The 18,803-nt window shown below is 45.0% G+C and overlaps 2 protein-coding genes across 2 annotated transcripts; both read right to left on the bottom strand.

Moving 5' to 3' along the window:
- Positions 1–102: 102 nt before the first annotated feature.
- Positions 103–18,568, bottom strand: LOC109398746 (ice-structuring glycoprotein). The gene is made up of 4 exons (XM_019671135.3): positions 18,238–18,568; positions 17,896–18,171; positions 15,056–17,827; positions 103–1,243 (listed from the first exon to the last, which is right to left on the bottom strand). Exons 2-4 carry the CDS (start codon positions 18,162–18,164, stop codon positions 400–402), a joined length of 3,885 nt encoding a protein of 1,294 aa, XP_019526680.2. The 5' UTR covers positions 18,165–18,171; positions 18,238–18,568; the 3' UTR covers positions 103–399.
- LOC134291401 (uncharacterized) lies at positions 10,149–15,019 on the bottom strand. The gene has a single exon (XM_062859109.1). It carries the CDS (start codon positions 12,885–12,887, stop codon positions 11,643–11,645), a length of 1,245 nt encoding a protein of 414 aa, XP_062715093.1. The 5' UTR covers positions 12,888–15,019; the 3' UTR covers positions 10,149–11,642.
- Positions 18,569–18,803: the final 235 nt, after the last annotated feature.

The following is an 18,803-nucleotide window of genomic DNA, read 5'->3' as shown; positions in this document are numbered from 1 at the left end:
TTGTGTATTTATGCCGAAATCACGCAAACTCTACTTGATTGTATGTACCTATCTTACATAAACCAGAGCTTTCTTTCTTCCTACTTCCTCGAGAAACACAAATTCTTCGTTAAATATATCACCATTTGGTCTAGCTTTTATTACATGATGATTTGACGAACACACAATCGTCCTTCTGATTAGTAGAAATTTATCCACAAGCAGATTTTTTACGTAAAGTAAGAAAAAAAACGAGACTGAGTAATATGCCAGCGACCAAAAAATAGAAAACATTGGATCCGTAATAAGCTTGCTCTTCTGTACACAAAAACACTTAAAGTGCCAAACGAATTTTACAGTATCAAATTACCTACGACATCTAAACCGTTACGTTGCTTAACTGTGTGAGTGTGGCTGCGATCACTTGAGGCGCCGGGTTGCCGTCCGAATGGGCCTCCTACCGGGTGGTAGATTAGCGCCACCGCCGGTCCCTATGCTAAACATCGGTGCACCAGGAACTCCCGGTGCCCCCGTTCCGTTGGGCATCGCAAAGGGACCTCCGGGAGCTGCCGCCGTTGCGCCACCGGTGAATGAGAATGCCGAAGCCACGGGAGTGCCGGCCGGGTTGCCAGCGGCGTTCGATCCGGCGGAGAAGTTGAATGCTGGTGGAGGGGACGAGGCAGTCGCTCCGAAAATTCCGGAACCAGCGGCGGATGGAGCGGGTGCGGGTTGAGTGGCCGTTCCGAACGAGAACGGCTTCACGATGGCCTGATTGGTGGCGGCGGGTGTGTTGCTGGAGGCGTTGGCATTGAAGGAGAAAGAAGAAGTGTTGCCAACGTTACTGCCGAAAGCCGGTGGAGGGGAGACGGAATTGTTGGCGGCACCTCCAAAGCTGAACGTGGATTGCGAGGCTGCTGGCGCCGCAGCCGTGGAGTTTGATCCAGCTGAAAAGCTAAAACTGTTGGATTTTACAGGGTTGCCAGCCGTAGTGGATGTGTTAAGAATGCTGTTATTGTTGTTGATGGTGGTTGTGTTTGCAGCACCGATTCCACCGAAGGCGAAGGGTTTGTTTGGAGCAGGCGCTGCAGCGGGTGCCGAAGCTGCGGCGGCACCAAACGAGAATGGAGCCGGTGTTGAAGAGGTGGTGTTGGATTGGTTATTGTTGGAACTGGCAGCACCGAATATGTTGGTGGTTGCTGCTGCAGGTGCCGAGCTGGTTGCACCGAATGGCGAGGTGACCGTTGAGGATCCACCAAATACGGAACTGAAATGAAAAGAAAAAATGCATTGTTAATCAATGTTTTGTTTGTTTTTCGATCTCAAAAAGTATGCTTAGCTATACCTAAGCCAGTAAAATGTTTCACCGGCTTCACCAATGGAATCCACTATATAACAAAAAAGTCCGCGGCAATAGCCACACAATCGCGAAAACTGTACAAAATCGTTGTTCACTTTCCAACCGGCGCGGTATTTACTTCCATGTAGTGCACATCCATGGTGTGGCATTACTTGATTTCAGTAACAAATTTTGAAAACGACGTATAATCAATGCTACACCATTGATTATAATCAATGGTGTAGCATTGATTAAACGTCGTTTTCAAAATTTGTTACTGATTTGCCGTTTCCTTCATTCTCCCATTATTGTCTATGCGTGCATATTTTTGCGTCATAAGCACAGTGTGATGAACAAGTTGAAGATAGGAAAGAGACAAAATGAAATGCACTAACGAACCTGCCTCATCTGTACAATAGGGTCCTAAAATGAAAAATATTTTCCCGGTTTTGCTGCATAACACGAAGGAGCATGCTTTTCTGATCTCAATGGTAATTTTTCCGAACTTAAACAATGACAGAATAGTTAATAAACTCGAAAATAAAATAATGGTGAGCAGGTCTTGTTTGACATTCGAGGTCAACCTTGACGTAACGAAAGTGAAAAGGCGAGTTACAAAAGACATCACATTGGCTCACTTTTGACAACAAATGTTCCTGTTTGACATACACGTTAAACAAAATTTATCCAAAATTGAGTGCTAAACAAGGAGTGTTGTAAAAATGATTAAAATTTTTCAAAATATATTTTATGGCCTTTACCGAAGAGGAATACTTGAAAAATGAGTTAACATGTCGTTTTAATCAATGCTCGATCGAATTATGCTGAAATTGAGATAGGCCTTTAGGAGCCTATTGCGTGCAGGAGTGTTTGTTTACTCTCTGTCAGTTGGGCTTTCACCAATACACATAAATTGTGAGTAGGAAGCAATCAGTGAAGTACTAGATTGAAAGTAGTGAGCTGGATTTTTGTATGGTGAGATGATCAATTCTCCGTTTCTGCAATGAAATGGTGCAAACAGCGTGGGTTATATGATTTCTTGCCTAATTTGATGCTGTTTGAGCAAAAGTTTGGTTAATTGTGTTGTTGTATTATTTATTTCTTACAATTTCAACAACACAGTTACCCAAACTTTTGCTCAAACAGCATCAAATTAGACAAGAAATCATATAACCCACGCTGTTTGCACCATTTCATTGCAGAAACGGAGAATTGATCATCTCACCATACAAAAATCCAGCTCACTACTTTCAATCTAGTACTTCACTGATTGCTTCCTGTTGAGCCTTAAGAAAGCTGTCTGCATATTTGGGTCATCCGTTGCAACAAAATTCAACTGGAAAACTCTGACAGACTCCTCAGACAGCGATCATCTACCGATAGTAATCGACACGATAGGCGCCGTAAACGCTTTGCACACCCGTGCAAAGTGGCTTTACGCAAAAGCCAACTGGGAACGTTTTGAAGACCTCACGAGCAAAACTCTACGAGCAGGAAACTCTCTGACAGTTGAAGAATTTTCGAATAAACTTATCCTAGCTGCGGAATCTTCAATCCCAAAATCTGCTGCAAAACGCGGACCAAAGTCGGTTCCATGGTGGAGCGAAGACGTCGAAGTAGCAGTAAAGCTGAGACGTAAACGGCTACGGGCTCTACGAAGGATGAGTAACGACGATCCTCGAAAACCTCAAGCACTACAAAACTTCCAGGAAGCTCGCTCAATAGCTCGCAAAACTATTGAGAAAGCGAAGCAAACATGTTGGGAGGATTTCGTCACAAGCATCAACCCGAACACCCCGGCAAGTGAAGTCTGGAACAAGATAAACAGGCTTCAAGGCAAAAGGACTACCAGTACAATCACACTCAACCTTCCCAACGGCTTTACCAACAACGGAAAAGCTGTATCGGAAGCTTTAGCGGACGAATATGAGAGCAAATCATCTAACTCGCACTACTCAGAGAAATTTCGACGGCAACACAAATTTGAGAGTACCATATCCCAACACTCTCAACGACCAAACCTCTACAAGCGATACAACACTGACTTCAGTATAGAAGAACTGATGTGGGCCCTTGATCGCAAAGGTGGTCCTTCAATAGGCGCAGACAATATAGGCTACCCAATGTTGCAACGACTCCCTATGACTTCCAAGGTTGCTAGAGCTATTCAATCGCGTCTGGGACAACGGGAAGTTTCCAGAGCAGTGGAAACTAGGTACCGTTATACCAATCCCCAAACCGGATGCGGATCGAAGCCTAGCAGATGGATACAGACCGATAGCTCTCTTAAGCTGTTTAGGTAAAGTTTTCGAGAGAATGGTAAACCGCCGTCTCATTACCGAACTCGAAACAAACAAAAAGCTAGATTCACGTCAACACGCATTTCGTTCAGGTAAGGGTGTCGAATCCCACTTAGCACATTTAGAGTCTCTCCTCTACTTCGATATGAATGAGCATGTCGAAATTGTGTCCCTCGACATATCGAAGGCCTACGACACAACATGGAAACCTGGAATCCTCCGTACCCTGAAAGAATGGAAGATCTGCGGCCGTATGTTAAACATGCTCTCTAGCTTCCTTGCTAACAGACGCTTCCAAGTCTGTGCGAACGGAACACTCTCAAGCCCCAGGAAAGCCGAAAACGGAGTTCCTCAAGGATCTACTCTATCAGTCACGCTCTTTTTGGTGGCCATGCAACCTATATTCGACAAAATACCTGCAGACGCTGAAATCCTGCTTTACGCCGATGATGTCATTCTGGTCGTGAAGGGAAGCAATCGTTCATCAGTCCGCCAGAATATGAGAAAAGCCGTCAAAGCTACCACGGAATGGGCTGCTAGCGTCGGATTCTCTATCGCTCCTTCTAAATCTAAGCTTCTTCATTGCTGCCGTCAACGCCACCGAAAACGAGGTCGACCCATTAGAATAAATAATTCTCCTATCCCACAAGTACGTAAAATGAAAATATTAGGAATTTGGGTAGACTCGAAGATCAATTTTGAACAACACCTAGCTTCAGTCAAGAGTAGTTGCCGCGCAAGGATCAACATTCTTCGAATCCTAGGATGTCGGCTAAAGAGAAGCACTAGAGCCACCCTATTAAAAGCGGGATCAGCGCTAGTAGTATCAAAATTATATACAATGCAGTAGTACGCTTGTCTTCCGGGGTTTTTGTTACCAGCCCTATCCCCTCTGTCATGGCTGAAGCTGGATGCCTACCTTTCCGCCTGGCACTAATACAACGACTGGCGCAACTCGCAGTACGGCTACTGGAGAAAACTTCGACTGCGTCCAACTACCCTCTGGTGTCAAGAGCAAAAACCCTGCTTCAGCAATCTACAGGTTATACTTTGTCTAATGTATGCCCCACCCTCCGAAACACCGATCGAGAATGGAACACACACGCTCCACGCATAGATAACCACATTAGAAACAACATCAAAGCAGGCGCAAACAAGAGTATCGTAATCCCAGTGTTCCAATCCTTCATCACAAATCGGTACCAACATCACACCAAGTGCTTCACGGACGGCTCAAAAGACGGCCCCTTCACTGACGTTGGGGTAGTGATAGGGAACGAGGAGGATAGCCACTCTTTACCAGATGTTTGTAGCATACTTTCAGCAGAAGCGTACGGCCTCCTGACTGCCGTGTCTAACTGCAACGATAATCAAGACACAATCATACTTACTGATTCCGCTAGTTGTTTAGACGCCATCCATCAGGTATCAGAAGGCCGGCTCCAGAGGCACGTTATCCTCCATTTGGGACATTTGTGCCATCGCCAAAATAACAGCCTATTTCATCATCTACCTGAGGGAAAAGGAAGGAAAAAGGATTTGGATGGGGATAGGGACAGGTAGGGAAATAGGAAAAATACCCTGGAAGAGGGTACTAACGCACAAGCGTACCACAATGGGTTCAAACAGCGCCCTGAAAAGGGCACTGTAATAACGCATAAAGCGAAAGAGAGCCTATAGCTCTTTACCACAGCGGGTTAAGAACAACAGAATATCCTGAAGATTCAGGTTTCTGAAGTCAGTTTCACTTAATAAGTGTTTACCGAATACTCGGAAACGCAGTTGCGCGAAAACTGGACAGTTACATATCAAATGATACGAAGTTCCATAATCGGATTCACAGCTATCACAGGCAAATGAATCAGCTTGCTGAATATTCGCCATGTGATAGCTGAGTCGGCAGTGGCCAGTCAATGCTTTGACCAGCATGCTGCAATTCTGCTTAGACAGATTAGTTAGATACTTCGCCACCCGTAGAGATGGCTCAGCACTATACAATTTGGTTTGACGACATGACTCCAAACTATTCCAATATTGTCTGTGTTGAGTGACAGCCCAGGTGTGAATCTGAAGCTTAATCCAACACTTCGATATCGGAATAGCTGGCTCAGGGCCAATGAAGTCATGTGATGCTCCAGAGCGAGCTAACTCATCAGCCAATTCATTTCCAGCGATGGAAGAATGACCAGGTACCCATAGAAGGTGAACAGCGTTTGCTGAATTCAGCTCCTCGATTTGAGTTCGACAAGCGATAACTATCTTCGACCTGGAGTTGGCCGAAGCAAGTGCTTTAATAGCAGCCTGGCTATCTGAACAGAAGTATATTACTTTGCCCATTACGTGCTGCTGAAGTGCTGATTGCACTCCGCACATAAGAGCAAAGATTTCGGCCTGAAAAACGGTACAGTGTCTACCAAGTGAATAAGACTGATACAGCCTTAGCTCACGAGAATAAACACCAGCACCTGCTCGACCTTCGAGAAGGGAGCCATCAGTGTAACATACGATGCCGTCTGAAATACTTCTTTCCAGATAACCAGATGTCCACTCTTCCCGGGAAGGGAATTTCGTGGAAAATGTCCTATATGGAAAATTACAAGCAATTGTAAGATCACTTGGAGCAAGGACAATTTTGTCCCAATTCACCAAAAGTGGAAACAACGAGGTGTGTGTTGAACTGCGGTTCACAGGAGTTTCCTCTAGTAGACCGAGTACCCGTAACCGGTAAGTGCAAGAAAGGGCTTCTTGTTTGAGATGAATGTGTAGTGGGGCAACGTCAAAGAGAACTTCTAGCGCTGCCGTAGGAGTTGAAGAGAACGCTCCAGACATCGCCATTAAGCACATCCCTTGGAGATGGCCTAATTTTGATTGGACCGTTCTCACTTCACCCTTTTGCCACCACACAAGACATCCATAAGCCAATATTGGCCGAACCACAGTTGTGTAAATCCATTTGATATACTTGGGTTTTAGACCCCAAGTTGTACCAAAAGTACGCCGGCATTGCCCGAAGGCCATACAAGCTTTCTTGATTCTGAACTCAATGTGAGGTGTCCAGGAAAGCTTGGAATCAAGAATGACTCCAACGTACTTTACCTGTTCAGTCACATCGATTTCAGAATCAAAGAGACGCAAAGGTCGAACGCCATTACGGTTTCGCCTTTCCGTGAAAAGAACAATAGATGTTTTACTCGGATTAACCGAAAGGCCATATTGGCGACACCAACCCTCAACTACCTGAAGGGCGTTTTGCATCAGGTCGAAAAGGGTGCTGATGCACATACCAACTAACAATGTTAGGTAGTCGTCGGCAAAACCATAAGTAGGAAAACCGCTATTATTGAGTTGCCTCAATAGCGTATCTGCTACGAGATTCCACAAAAGCGGTGATAAGACTCCCCCTTGGGGGCATCCACAAACACTCAATTTCCTAATCCCTGCTAGACGCAATGTCGAGAAGAGATATCGGTTTTTGAGCATTTGGTGAATCCAATTGGAAATCATTGGAGATATACCATGACTCCGTGCGGCTTCCAATATGGCATCGAAAGGCACGTTGTCAAAGGCACCCTCGATATCTAAGAAAACACCCAAACAAGATTGCTTTTGAGCGAATGCTTTCTCGATATCGTAAACAACCTTGTGTAAAAGAGTCACAGTGGACTTACCAGATTGGTAGGCATGTTGGTTCACATGAAGAGGCACGTTGGCCAGATGAACATCACGGATATGATGATCCACAATGCGTTCTAAGCATTTCAGAAGAAAAGAGGTCAAACTGATAGGTCTGAAACTCTTTGCTTCTTCATACGACGCACGACCCACTTTCGGAATAAACTTTACAGTAATATCCCTCCAGGATTTGGGAATATACCCTGTAGCAAAACTGCAAGCAAGTAGTTTTTTCAAAACATGTTTGAAATAATCAAATCCCTTCTGAAGCAAAATAGGATAAATCCCATCTGCCCCAGGAGATTTGAAAGGAGCAAAGCTATTAAGAGCCCACTCAATCGATTCTACAGTTACAATACTCCGAGCCGAAGCTAAAGAATCATAACTACAAGAAAAGACATCAGGATCATCCGAAGATGTAATATCCACACATCCAGGGAAGTGTGTGCTGAATAAGCATTCCAGAACTTCCTCATCAGAGGAAGTCAGATCGCCATTTGGCAAACGAAGTTCGTTCACTCGGAAATCCTTAGATTTCGCAAGGATTTTGTTTAACCGACTGACTTCACTCAAGCTGGAAACATTTGTACAAAGGTTTTTCCAGCCGGATCGTTCAGCAGACCGGAGAGCTTTCCTGTAGGCCTTGCGAGCCGACCTGAAAGCCTCCGAACCAGCCGAACGTCGTCTGTTCCAACTCTTTCTACATTGTTTCCTGAGTTTCGCCAGATCAGAGTTCCACCAAGGGGTTCCTCTTGTGATCTTCACAGACCGTAGAGGGCATGCTTCTTCAAAAGCTTCCATGATGAAGGTCGTTGTAGTATCAACGGCATCATCTAAATCACATGGAGTGTCAATGGATGGTGAATATCCATGAAATTTGGCTGCAACCAAATCAGTATAAAGATCCCAGTTTGTTGACCGAGGATTCCTGAAACGCAATGTTTGCGAAGTAACATTTAAATGTTCAAAAAAGATATAGCGATGGTCAGATAAAGATTCTTCATCTGACACATGCCAATTGGTCAGCTCGTGACTAATTCTGCTAGAGCAAAGCGTTATATCTAACACTTCCTCTCTAGCAGATACCATGAAGGTTGGGCGGTTGCCTATGTTAAGTAATGCAAGATCTGTACTACTTAAGTACTCCATCAAACTGGAGCCTCTCAAGTTAATGTCTGAGCTGCCCCAGATGATATGGTGAGCATTAGCATCACTGCCAACAATTAGCGGAAGGCCTTTTGAAGTGCAGTATGCGATGACTTGTTTGAAAGCATCCGTAGGGGATGGTTCATCATGTGGTAAATACACAGAACAATAGACGTATTTCCTGTTGAGGTTTCCAACAGATACATCAATTGTGATAGCACATACATCTCTGGTGGTTAGTTCAGAGATGAGTGTAGCAACTATTGCGTTGTTGACAAGCACACAGGCTCGAGGCATGACACGCGAGTTTGCCATTTCATGTTTACTGAAAGTGGCAAACACCGGGTTCACAAGGTTTCCTAGATAGAAATTTCCCTTACGAAAGTAAGGTTCTTGTACCAAGGCCACTTGGGCTGTACCATTTTGCATAAGTCTGCAAAGATTGATCGTTGCTGTTCTTTTATGCTGAAGATTGATCTGAGCTATCCTAACCGTAGCCACTACCCAAACTAGGTAAGATTAAACTCTTCGCAACAGCAGCACAACAAAGAACAGCAACAATAAAACCAAATCGGTATCGATTGGAAAACGCCAAAGGCGAGGATACACAGAATACACTGTGTAAATCGCATAATGCGAAACCATATAGGTGAAAATTTAAACTAATTAACAACATCTTCATAATCCCGCCCTTATTTAGCCTCAAGTGAGACCAAAGAAGGGCAGCTGATTGTCTCGGAGAAACACAAGGTCCACTGCACCATTGCTCCGGTTAGCGCAGTAAGGGCTACATACTGTGGAGGGCGCCCTGGTACTCCACAGGCTCCGTTAGCGGTTAGGTTTTTATTAGACCCCCCTAGCCATTCATTCCTAGGCACGGTAAGCATAAAGCCGCATCACACCATGAATTAGGGGTCACCTGTTGGTGGATTCTTACCACCGGAACAGGCGGTCCGTAGTGTTATTCTTAGCCAATTGAGACAATCGCTACCGACACTACACAGCTATCTAGGCTGATCGAGAAAAGAAGTTAATATTGATGATCAACTTCATACGGACTCGAACAGCCGACAATTTTCGAGCATTTTTTCAGCAGAAGCGTACGGCCTCCTGACTGCCGTGTCTAACTGCAACGATAATCAAGACACAATCATACTTACTGATTCCGCTAGTTGTTTAGACGCCATCCAAGGAGGTTGGTCTAAACATCCATGGATTCACGCAGTAGAGAACATCTCAACAGAACAGAACATCACATTTTGCTGGATCTCAGTGGTATCAACGGAAATGAACGAGCAGACGCACTGGCCAAACAAGCGCGCAACCAGCCAAAGCTTGACATCCCTATACCTGCCCAGGACGTCATAAAGGCCATAAAGCGGAATATCTGGTCAACATGGGAGAACGAATGGCGTCAGCACCAATTGCAGTTACGGCAAATCAAATCTTTGCCCATTAAATATCCGGATCGTAAATGTGCATCCGAACAACGAGTTCTGACGAGGCTACGAATAGGAAACACTCGTTTAACCCACTCGTTTATAATCAACAAGAAGCCCCCACCTGTGTGCAACTATTGTGGGACTCAGCTTACGGTCCAACACAACTTCATAGACTGTAGAGGCTACACCGGACAACGAACAAGCTGTGGTATCAACGGATCGCTTGGTGTAATCTTAGCATTCGATGCACAAAGAGAAGCTAAAGCTTTGAAATTCATTAAAGACTGTGACATTTATAATGAAATTTAATCCCTTACAATTCAATGTAAATCAATAGGTGTAAGTTAGGAGTTATTACGTTTGCCAGACACGAATGCCACATAAGTGGTAAAGTGTCTTTAATAAATATTAATAATAATAATAATAATATTTGGGTGTTTTTTTCCTCTCAATTTGTCAATTTTTCCAAAAAAAAATATTGTTTTTGCACACCAGAAAATCACGTAACATTCGTTTCGCGGAAATTTCTAAGTCGGAAGTACACAAACGCAATAAAACAGTTAACGTGAAAATAAAGTGGATTTCACCAAACAGGGCGATGCATACGACGTGGTTATCGAGTCGAGTGAAAATGACTGGTTACATAACTTTGGAAGTTTTAAAGAATAAGCATAAACTAGGGGTAGGCGGGGCATTATGGACACTCAGGGCAGAATGGACACCCTCAATATTTTGAAATATGCGAACTTTTTTGAACTTTTAATGAATGGAGAATATAGTCCATTTGTCTAAAACGTAGTTTCAGGAAATAAACATTCGAAATTAAAATTGTACTTGATTTTACACGAAAAAGTTGCGTCCTCCGTTTTTTGTGCATGGAAATTATAATTTTCACACCATCTAAAATAAGATTTAGTGATTAATTTATTGCAGGTCGATTAAAACCTGATGTTTCTAGATCACATGCAAGTAGTTTTGCTGTATCTACATGCTTAACATGTTTATATTTTCTTCTTTATTATATCAAAAATCAAGTTTGAAAATATCTTCTGCTGCCGGGGCAAAATGGACACTCACCTTTTTTAAAGAAGCGGCAAGGGAAAAGTATAACCTAAATCACAAACCAACCAAATTCTTCGATTTCAGTATATTTTCGGTTAAATGTTCACTATAGTTGACATAGGGTGAAACAAATTGGTCGAAAAACGACAGAAGTGGAAAACAGTTGTTCTAGGCACAGCTGTACATGCCGACAAAAACGAAGCTTTATCCAACACAGCCTGAATTTAAATTACCTGAACAAAAATGAACTACTTCGGCGTATTAGGGGTGATCGGGGCAATATGGGCCACCTAAGGAAATCGTTATGAAATGCACAGAAAAACTCAATAAAACATTATTCAAATGTAATTGAATCATGCTTAGGAGGGTTTTCCTTCATATTGCGTCGATAAATTATGAGAAAAAATCTTGGAAAATTGATAGGAAATACTTTTGAAAACCATTGGTTTTTATGTGTTTCCCTATACGTTAGCTATACGGGGCAATATGAGCCACCATGCGGGGCAATATGAGCCACCATTGAAAACTTTTTTTTTAGTGAACAATGTTTCGTAAAGGGAATAAGGAATAGAAAAATAAGAATATTTTACAAAAGTTCAGTATATTTCATACAAATTCGCATGTTTTCGATTGAATAACAACAAAATAAAAAATATATATAAAAGCAGATTTCATCACATTTCACTTATTAACGCAACATTTGATTCAACATGGGCACATGTTTCCATCGCACCCATGAATCCAAGAATGGCATTGGTTCCAGCCTTCACCATCTGAGGATGAGCTGAACTGATCCCCGCATAAGCAACATAGAGTGTCTTGCGGAACATTCTCAATATTCCGTTTTTTATGCTTTCGTCCCTTGTCGGATTGGGTCTTAGAACTTCGTTCAATTTTCTGGATTTGCTTGATTTCCTTGTTGGCATGTAATGTCTTGAGGACTTGCCGGTTCGGGCTCGCTGTGAGAATGGAAGCCTTTTCCGTTTTTCTCTTCGACATAGCTTTCCTGTGGGTCGATTTCGGTAACGGGCGAAGCGAAAAGGGAGACACAGTAAAACAACCTTCCTTGTCCGTGGCCAATGACAATTTCGTTCCTAGCGATGACTGCAAATCTTCAGTTTCAGATTGGGATGCAATCTGTGGTGGTGTCTGTGTCTTTGTGGAAGAATCTGTGGCAGATGTGTTGGAACCAAATCCATAAAACGGACCTTCGTCATCACTATCGGGAAAACTAGGAAACGTAGCAGTCTCAGATAGTGTTGTCATCAGTGGTGGCGACCGCGTTGTGGTGGAGGTGGCCGTGATAGATGCCATGGCACCAGGCTCGATGAGAGGCACTACATCTTCTGGATCTGTAGCACTATTAACCGTTGTATCCTGGAGCTCAATGTCCGTAACATTAGCTGGAGCAAAATCCTTATCGGCGAATGTAAACCGATTGAATGGAACGATTCCGGTCTTGCGGAATCCGTTGATCGCTACTTCTGCCCTTGCAGTACGGTGGTACGCCGTGGCTAATAGGGAACTCATCTCATTCAACGTTACCACTTCTCCTGGCTTATCTTTGAGGTACCTTTCAATGGATTGGGAAAAATACGTTTTAAACGGTCCCATGAAGCTCACATCCAGGGGCTGTAATTTATGGCTGCAGTGAGGTGGCAATCTCAGCACATGAACATTAGATTCCTTCGCTCGATCAACGAATTCAAGGTTCTTTGTATGGCTGCTGTGACCGTCGAGTATCAGCAGAACAGGGTCCTCTGCCGACGGTTTTGTGTGCCGGATGAAATGTTCAAACCACTTGTTGAAACCATCTGCGGTCATCCAACCACTGGGATTGCACCAGAATGCTGTTCCTGGAGGAGCACCTTGCTTTAGCCTGTCCGTCATCCGAACTCGTGGAAAAATCACAAAGGGGGGGACGAAGTGTCCGGTAGCGGACATGCACATGCAAGCAGTACTTAACACTCCTCTCTCTGCTGAAGTCAAACAGCCGACTTGCCGCCTTCCCCGCAATGCTAGCACTTTGGATCGCTTAGACTGGACCTATAAATATGAAAGTTCACTAATGCTTTCCTTACGGACAATCAAACTCGAAAATTTACCGGAACGATGGAAGTTTCGTCCACGTTATAAATTCTGTGATCCGGGATGTTCTTTGAACGGATGATTCCTTCATACAAATCGAAGAACCTGCCTACAGCTACACGGTTAAATCCTTGCGCTCTGGCTGCTGAGGTAGCCGGAATGTCACAAATTTTCTAAGGATTTCTTCCGAAGTTCCTTCCGAGAATCCTCCAAAAGGTACCGTGGGGTGCCCTAATTTCACGCGTGTCAAAATTTCGCTCACTGATAATATTTAGAGATCATAATCGTAGAACTAGTTATTGAATTGTCCAAATTTCACTTCAGATAGTGAAGCTAAAGTGAAATTTGGACAATTGCACAATTAGTTTCATGATTATTTTTTCAATTCAATATTTATTTCTAACTTAACAAATACAATGAGTTTTTAGGAGTTGAACATTGAGATTTGGGATACCTTACAACAATAACATAGACCAAGCACTTCTCTGACGAAAACTAACAAACAACTAGCAACAAATTTGACAAAAAAGGAAAAATTCTAGAAAAAAAAAACCTTTGAAGTAGCGTAGGAAGTATTATAGAAGAGAAAAGCTAAATATTATCAGTGAGCGAAATTTGGACCCGCGCGAAATTAGGGCACCCCACGGTATTTGCTAAGTTTCTCGAAAGATTTCTCTTGGATCAGATATTGTTCCGGGAGTTCGTTACAAAAAATTTTCTAGGTTATCCCTAAAGAGATTCCAAGAAAAAAAAATCTTGAAAAATCCCTGGAAAAACGCCAGGAGAAAGCAATCCTAAAAGTAGCACCCAGAATCTCGGGAAAATGTGCGGTAGGGATTCCGGGAAGAGCTCTGAGAATAATCCCGAGAAAATCTGTAGAGAATAATCTCAAGAGTATCACTGCATGAAATCCTGTTAACTACTATGAACAAAGGCCTGCCAGAAGCTCTGAAAGAAATCACGGAAAGAACTCCATGCGAAATATCAGCAATAGCTCCTGCAGAATTCCCAGAAGGCATTCCGGAATAAATCGTAGGAGAAATGATAAATTCAGTAAAAAAAAACTCAGAGGGACTTCCTAGAACCAATACCGGAAGAAACTGTCTGAGAGAAGTCCCGGAAGAAACTCCGAGAGAAATCTAAAATGAAACTTCAAAAGCTATATCACAAAAAATTTGGAAAAAAGATATCCCAAAACTTATGTAGAAATTCGGGAAGAAACACTAGAGGAAAGCTGACGAAAATTTTCTTGATAAATTACAAGAGAAACTTCGGGCGAAATCTCGGGAGGAACCCATGTAGACAACTTTTGAAATACTTCTTGAAGAAACTCTAGTAGAAATCCCAAGAATAACTCCTGTAGAAACTCTGATAGAGATGATCTCCTGGATCTTGGATAAAGAAATCGAGGAAAAAAAACTCCAATAGGAATCCCTCTTGAAATTCTATGAGCAATTCCGCGATAACATCTGAGATATATTCTGAGCGTAACTTTCGTGGAATCCCACGAAAATTGCTATGGGCAAAACGCAGAACAAGTAAATAATGGAAGTCTACAGATTGACCAGGCCACAGGTCCAGGCGATGGCTGGCAATCGCCCAGGATGGAGATCTTTCAATTCGGCCCTCTGCACCACCATGCGTGCTCAGGACAAAAAGTAAGTAAGTAAAACGCAGAAGGAAGTATGGGAAAATCCCACGAGGAACTCTGAGAATGTACAATACCGAGAAAACCTCTAGAAGACATTTTGCAAATAAGTTCTGTAGGATGCCCGTGAAAAATTCTAGGAGAAATCGGTAGGATTTCAGGAACCATGGTATTAATCAACCTAAGTTAGGCGGTTTCAATCATCACAGCTGACAGTACTTCTGAACATGACTCATTAGGATAAGAACAATAACCGACTAATGAGATCCACAGGGGATTTGGCATACTGATTGCTCGGTATAGGTGATAGTTTCTAACAATTTGGTGAGAAGTACATAATAATACACTATAATAATAAGTAAACACTGATCAACCTACTCACCTTGTATTAGCGGGAGTTCCTAACGAACCGGACCCGGCACCAAAGACCGGCGCTGCTCCAAATCCGGATGCTGCCGGAGCTCCCGCGCTGGCACTGGAACTACCGAACGCGGGTGGACTAGCAGCGCTGGCCCCAAAAGCCGGTGCAGAACTTGTACCGAACGAAGGTACCGCACCAAAGCTCGGTGCCGCTCCAGCGCTGCTGCTGCTGCTAGTAGCGCTGCCAAAGATGTTACTGCTAGCGGCTGCCACCGGTGCTGTTGCTGCCGCTGCTGTTGTAGTGGGCGTTGGAGCTGCACTTCCAAACGAAAATGCTCCGCTGGTGCTGTTTGCGGTAGTGATGCCAGACGGTTGCGCTGTGGCACCGAACGAGAAGCTGGAGCTTGCGGTTGGAACCGCACCGAATGTGGTGGTCGGTTTGGTGGCGGAGGCTGCAGCCCCGAAAATGCCTGCCGAAGGCGAAGTCACCGTGGAAAAGTTGGAACTGGCAACACTTCCGAATGCTGGAGGTGCCGTCGTAGGAGGAGCGGCGGTCGTTGCCGCTCCGAAGCCACCGAAGGACGGTGTCGCCGCCGGTGCAGCCGTGGTTGTTGTAGTGGCGGCTCCAAACGAGGGAATGGCGGACGTGGAGGTCGTTCCAAATGCGAATTTGGGTGCCGCCGTGCTGGTGGCTCCGAAAGCTGGAGGTGCCGCGGAATTGGTGGAAGTTGCTCCTCCGAAAGCCGGAGGTGCCGCGGAACTCGCTCCGCCGAACGAGAATGCACTTGTGGTTGTTGCCGTAGCTGGGGATGATGACATTGCTGGTTTCGGGATGTTGCTGGTACCGAATGAGAAGCCACCCGCGGATGTCAGGGTGGTAGCGGGTGTCGTAGTACCGGAAGTTGATGCTCCGAAAGAGGGAACTGCAGAGGATGCAGAGCTCGCGGTTACAGTGGAGGAAGCGTTTGGAGACAGAGGTTTGAAAGCGCTGAATCCGGAACCACTCCCGAAAGCTGGGATCGGGGACTTGGTGGTGGTTAAGGTATTTTGAGGACTTCCGGACGAAGCGTTGGTCGAAATGGCTGGTAGCAGCGAGAAGCCGGTTTTAGGCGGCTCCGATTTGGACGTTGGGGCCGGTGAGAAGCTGATAAGGCTAGGAGTTGCAGAAGTGGGCTTTGTTGTGGCTGCTGAGGATGCAGGAGATGTTGTGAAGCCAAATCCGGAAGGTGTAGCTGGAACCGACGCGGCAATGGAAGTCGAACTTGCCGTGGGGAAGGTGTAAGCAGGAGGAGCGTCGGATTTCGGAGCGCTGGATGTTGGGACAGCTGGTGTGGCTCCAAATGAGAAACCTCCGGTTGGTTTCTCCGGAGCCTTGGCTTCTACGGGAGCAGCAGCAGGTTTCGTTGGGGTTTGGAAGCTGAAAGTGGCATTACTGTCCGTTGACTTGGTAGGTGTTCCAAAGCTAAATCCACCGTTTGATTTAGGTGGCTCACTTGGTTTGGGCATTGCCGGTTTTGGTGGCTCTATTTTACCTAAACCAGGATCTTTGATAGGCTCACTGATCAAGGCAGCGATTCCACTCGGTTTAGCGATCGTGGTCACTTCCGGTTTCTTTTCTTCGACCTTGGGCAACGCTGGTGGCGCATCGACTGTATCCTTTGCTATTATATGGGCACTTATGACTGGTTTTGGGGGCTCTTCCTCGTCGTCAAAGTCCTCGCTCAAACAACTGAGGATCAGTGAGAGCTTCGACTTTTCAACCTGCTTCAAGGCGGCCTTATCACTATTCATAATCGGGGATCTCTCCTTTGGCTTTATGAAGCTGATTCGACCGCCCAGTTCCTCGTCGTCCTCTTGTTCTTCGTTGTCACTTACCACCGGCCTCACCAACGTTTCATCATACTTCTTATTGAACAGAGTAATCTTAGGTTGAGTTGGTTTCGGTCGTACCGGTGGGAAAATTTCCGGAACTCTTCTCACAATCTGAGGCAATGGAGCCGACTCTATTCGGCTTAATGCTGCCGGCTCTCGGGATTCAATTTTCCTTTCGGTTGCCACTGTTGCATTCAGTCCAATAGGTGTGGCCACATTGGTGGCAAATCTCTGATCCATATTCAGTCCTCGTGGCCTCGACGGAATCGGTTCCACTCTTTTGGGCGTGCTCATCACCAAACTGGAACTGAGCGAACTTAAAATATCATTGTTCTTGCAGCACAATCGCTTCTTCTGCAACTGCTGTTCGTTGGATCCTTTCGACGGCGGCGACGCCGACGATGGTAGCTCTCGAGCTCGCTTCGTTCCACCCCCACCTCCGGAATCAACTTCCGAAAGTTCCTTGCACTGCTTCTTAATTCTATCCGCATCCAGTTCTTCGTTATTGATCCTCTTCCGGGAAATTTCCTTCAGTGCATCCAAAACGCTCTTGGTCGGTGCTGGATCCAGCTCCGCTGTCGGTGCAATGACCCGATTCTCGGCATCGATTTCATCCTCCCCCCGCGACATCTTCAAATGTGGCTCAGCCGGAATCAACAACGATCCCGCCCGCAGAATGTTCGACCGGGTGTTCGCTTGAAACACTGACTTCTCCGGCGGTGCTATCCGGACCGACGTCACGGAGTTGTTCCGCCGGGGCGAATACTTAATTTCTGTTTTCTTCAGATGCACCACCGGGAACTGACCCGGTTTGTTGTACAAGCTGGTCATCGATTGACTCCTGTTCAGTGGGGACTGCGTCCGGTCATGGTACTTCACCAAGCGATTGACCAACCCGCGGCTCTGAGCATCCGTGTAAACCCTAGAATAAAAATAAAAGAAACACTCCGATAAAAAAAATGAATGAGTCACACCTTTAGGAAAACTTACTGTGGATCGATCCGACCGAATCCCACCGAGGAGCTGTTCAGGTTCCCACTGCTTTTGAAGCTGGTCCGGCTGTTGTTGAACAGTGGTGACGTTGGCTTCCGCTTGACACTGCTGCTGCCGACCACTTTGCCCGGACTGGCAAACAACCCGCTCCGGTTGTTCGGGCCATCCAGGTGTGTCGATTCCGCCACCGGGCTGCTCAGCGTACGGCTCAGATTAACTCCACTCAGATCGTTGAACGACGTATATTTGCTGCGATTATTACTCATTTTGGAGCTTGAAATCAAAAAAAAAATCCATGAAATTCGACAAATTTCCAATGTAAACAAGACTCTTTCTAACCTCCAATTCCCATCGAGCAGAGGCGACAGAGGAGTGTTGTTCGCGGTTCACCTTGACCCCTCACAGCGACTGGGAATTGCAAACTTCGTCACCGAATTAACGCAACTTTCGCGACTTTTCCCACACAAATTTCAGCACATTCCACTAGAACACACTTCCACTCAGCGGCGGACACAGTTCGACGTTACTTTTAGTCGTGAATTTAGGCTTAATTTCGCGGATTTTATTTCGCCGTAGCACAACGAAACCAGGAATCATCCAGAACCGAACGCGACTTGCTACTCGTTTGATTTGAACGCGGAACGCGGAGGAAAACGTTTTTGCGTCATTTCGATGACGACGAATTAACGATGATGACAGTTGAGTGGAGACTGTGGAGACATTTTTTAAACGGACGTTTCTGAAGACGCAACTTTGCGAACCAGAGTTGCCAGATATTAGTGGTTTCGGCCTTCGTTCAGATTGTGAACCTTGATGGTAACTTTAATCATTTTGCGGCAATGAGCCATTTTACGAGACGTTTCGGATCAGCTGATCGCTCATTTCATGAATGAAAATTTGACAGT

Source organism: Aedes albopictus, chromosome 3, assembly GCF_035046485.1.
Source record: "Aedes albopictus strain Foshan chromosome 3, AalbF5, whole genome shotgun sequence".
Taxonomy (NCBI): Eukaryota; Metazoa; Arthropoda; class Insecta; order Diptera; family Culicidae; genus Aedes; species Aedes albopictus.
This window is presented reverse-complemented; position numbering and strand designations above follow the sequence as displayed.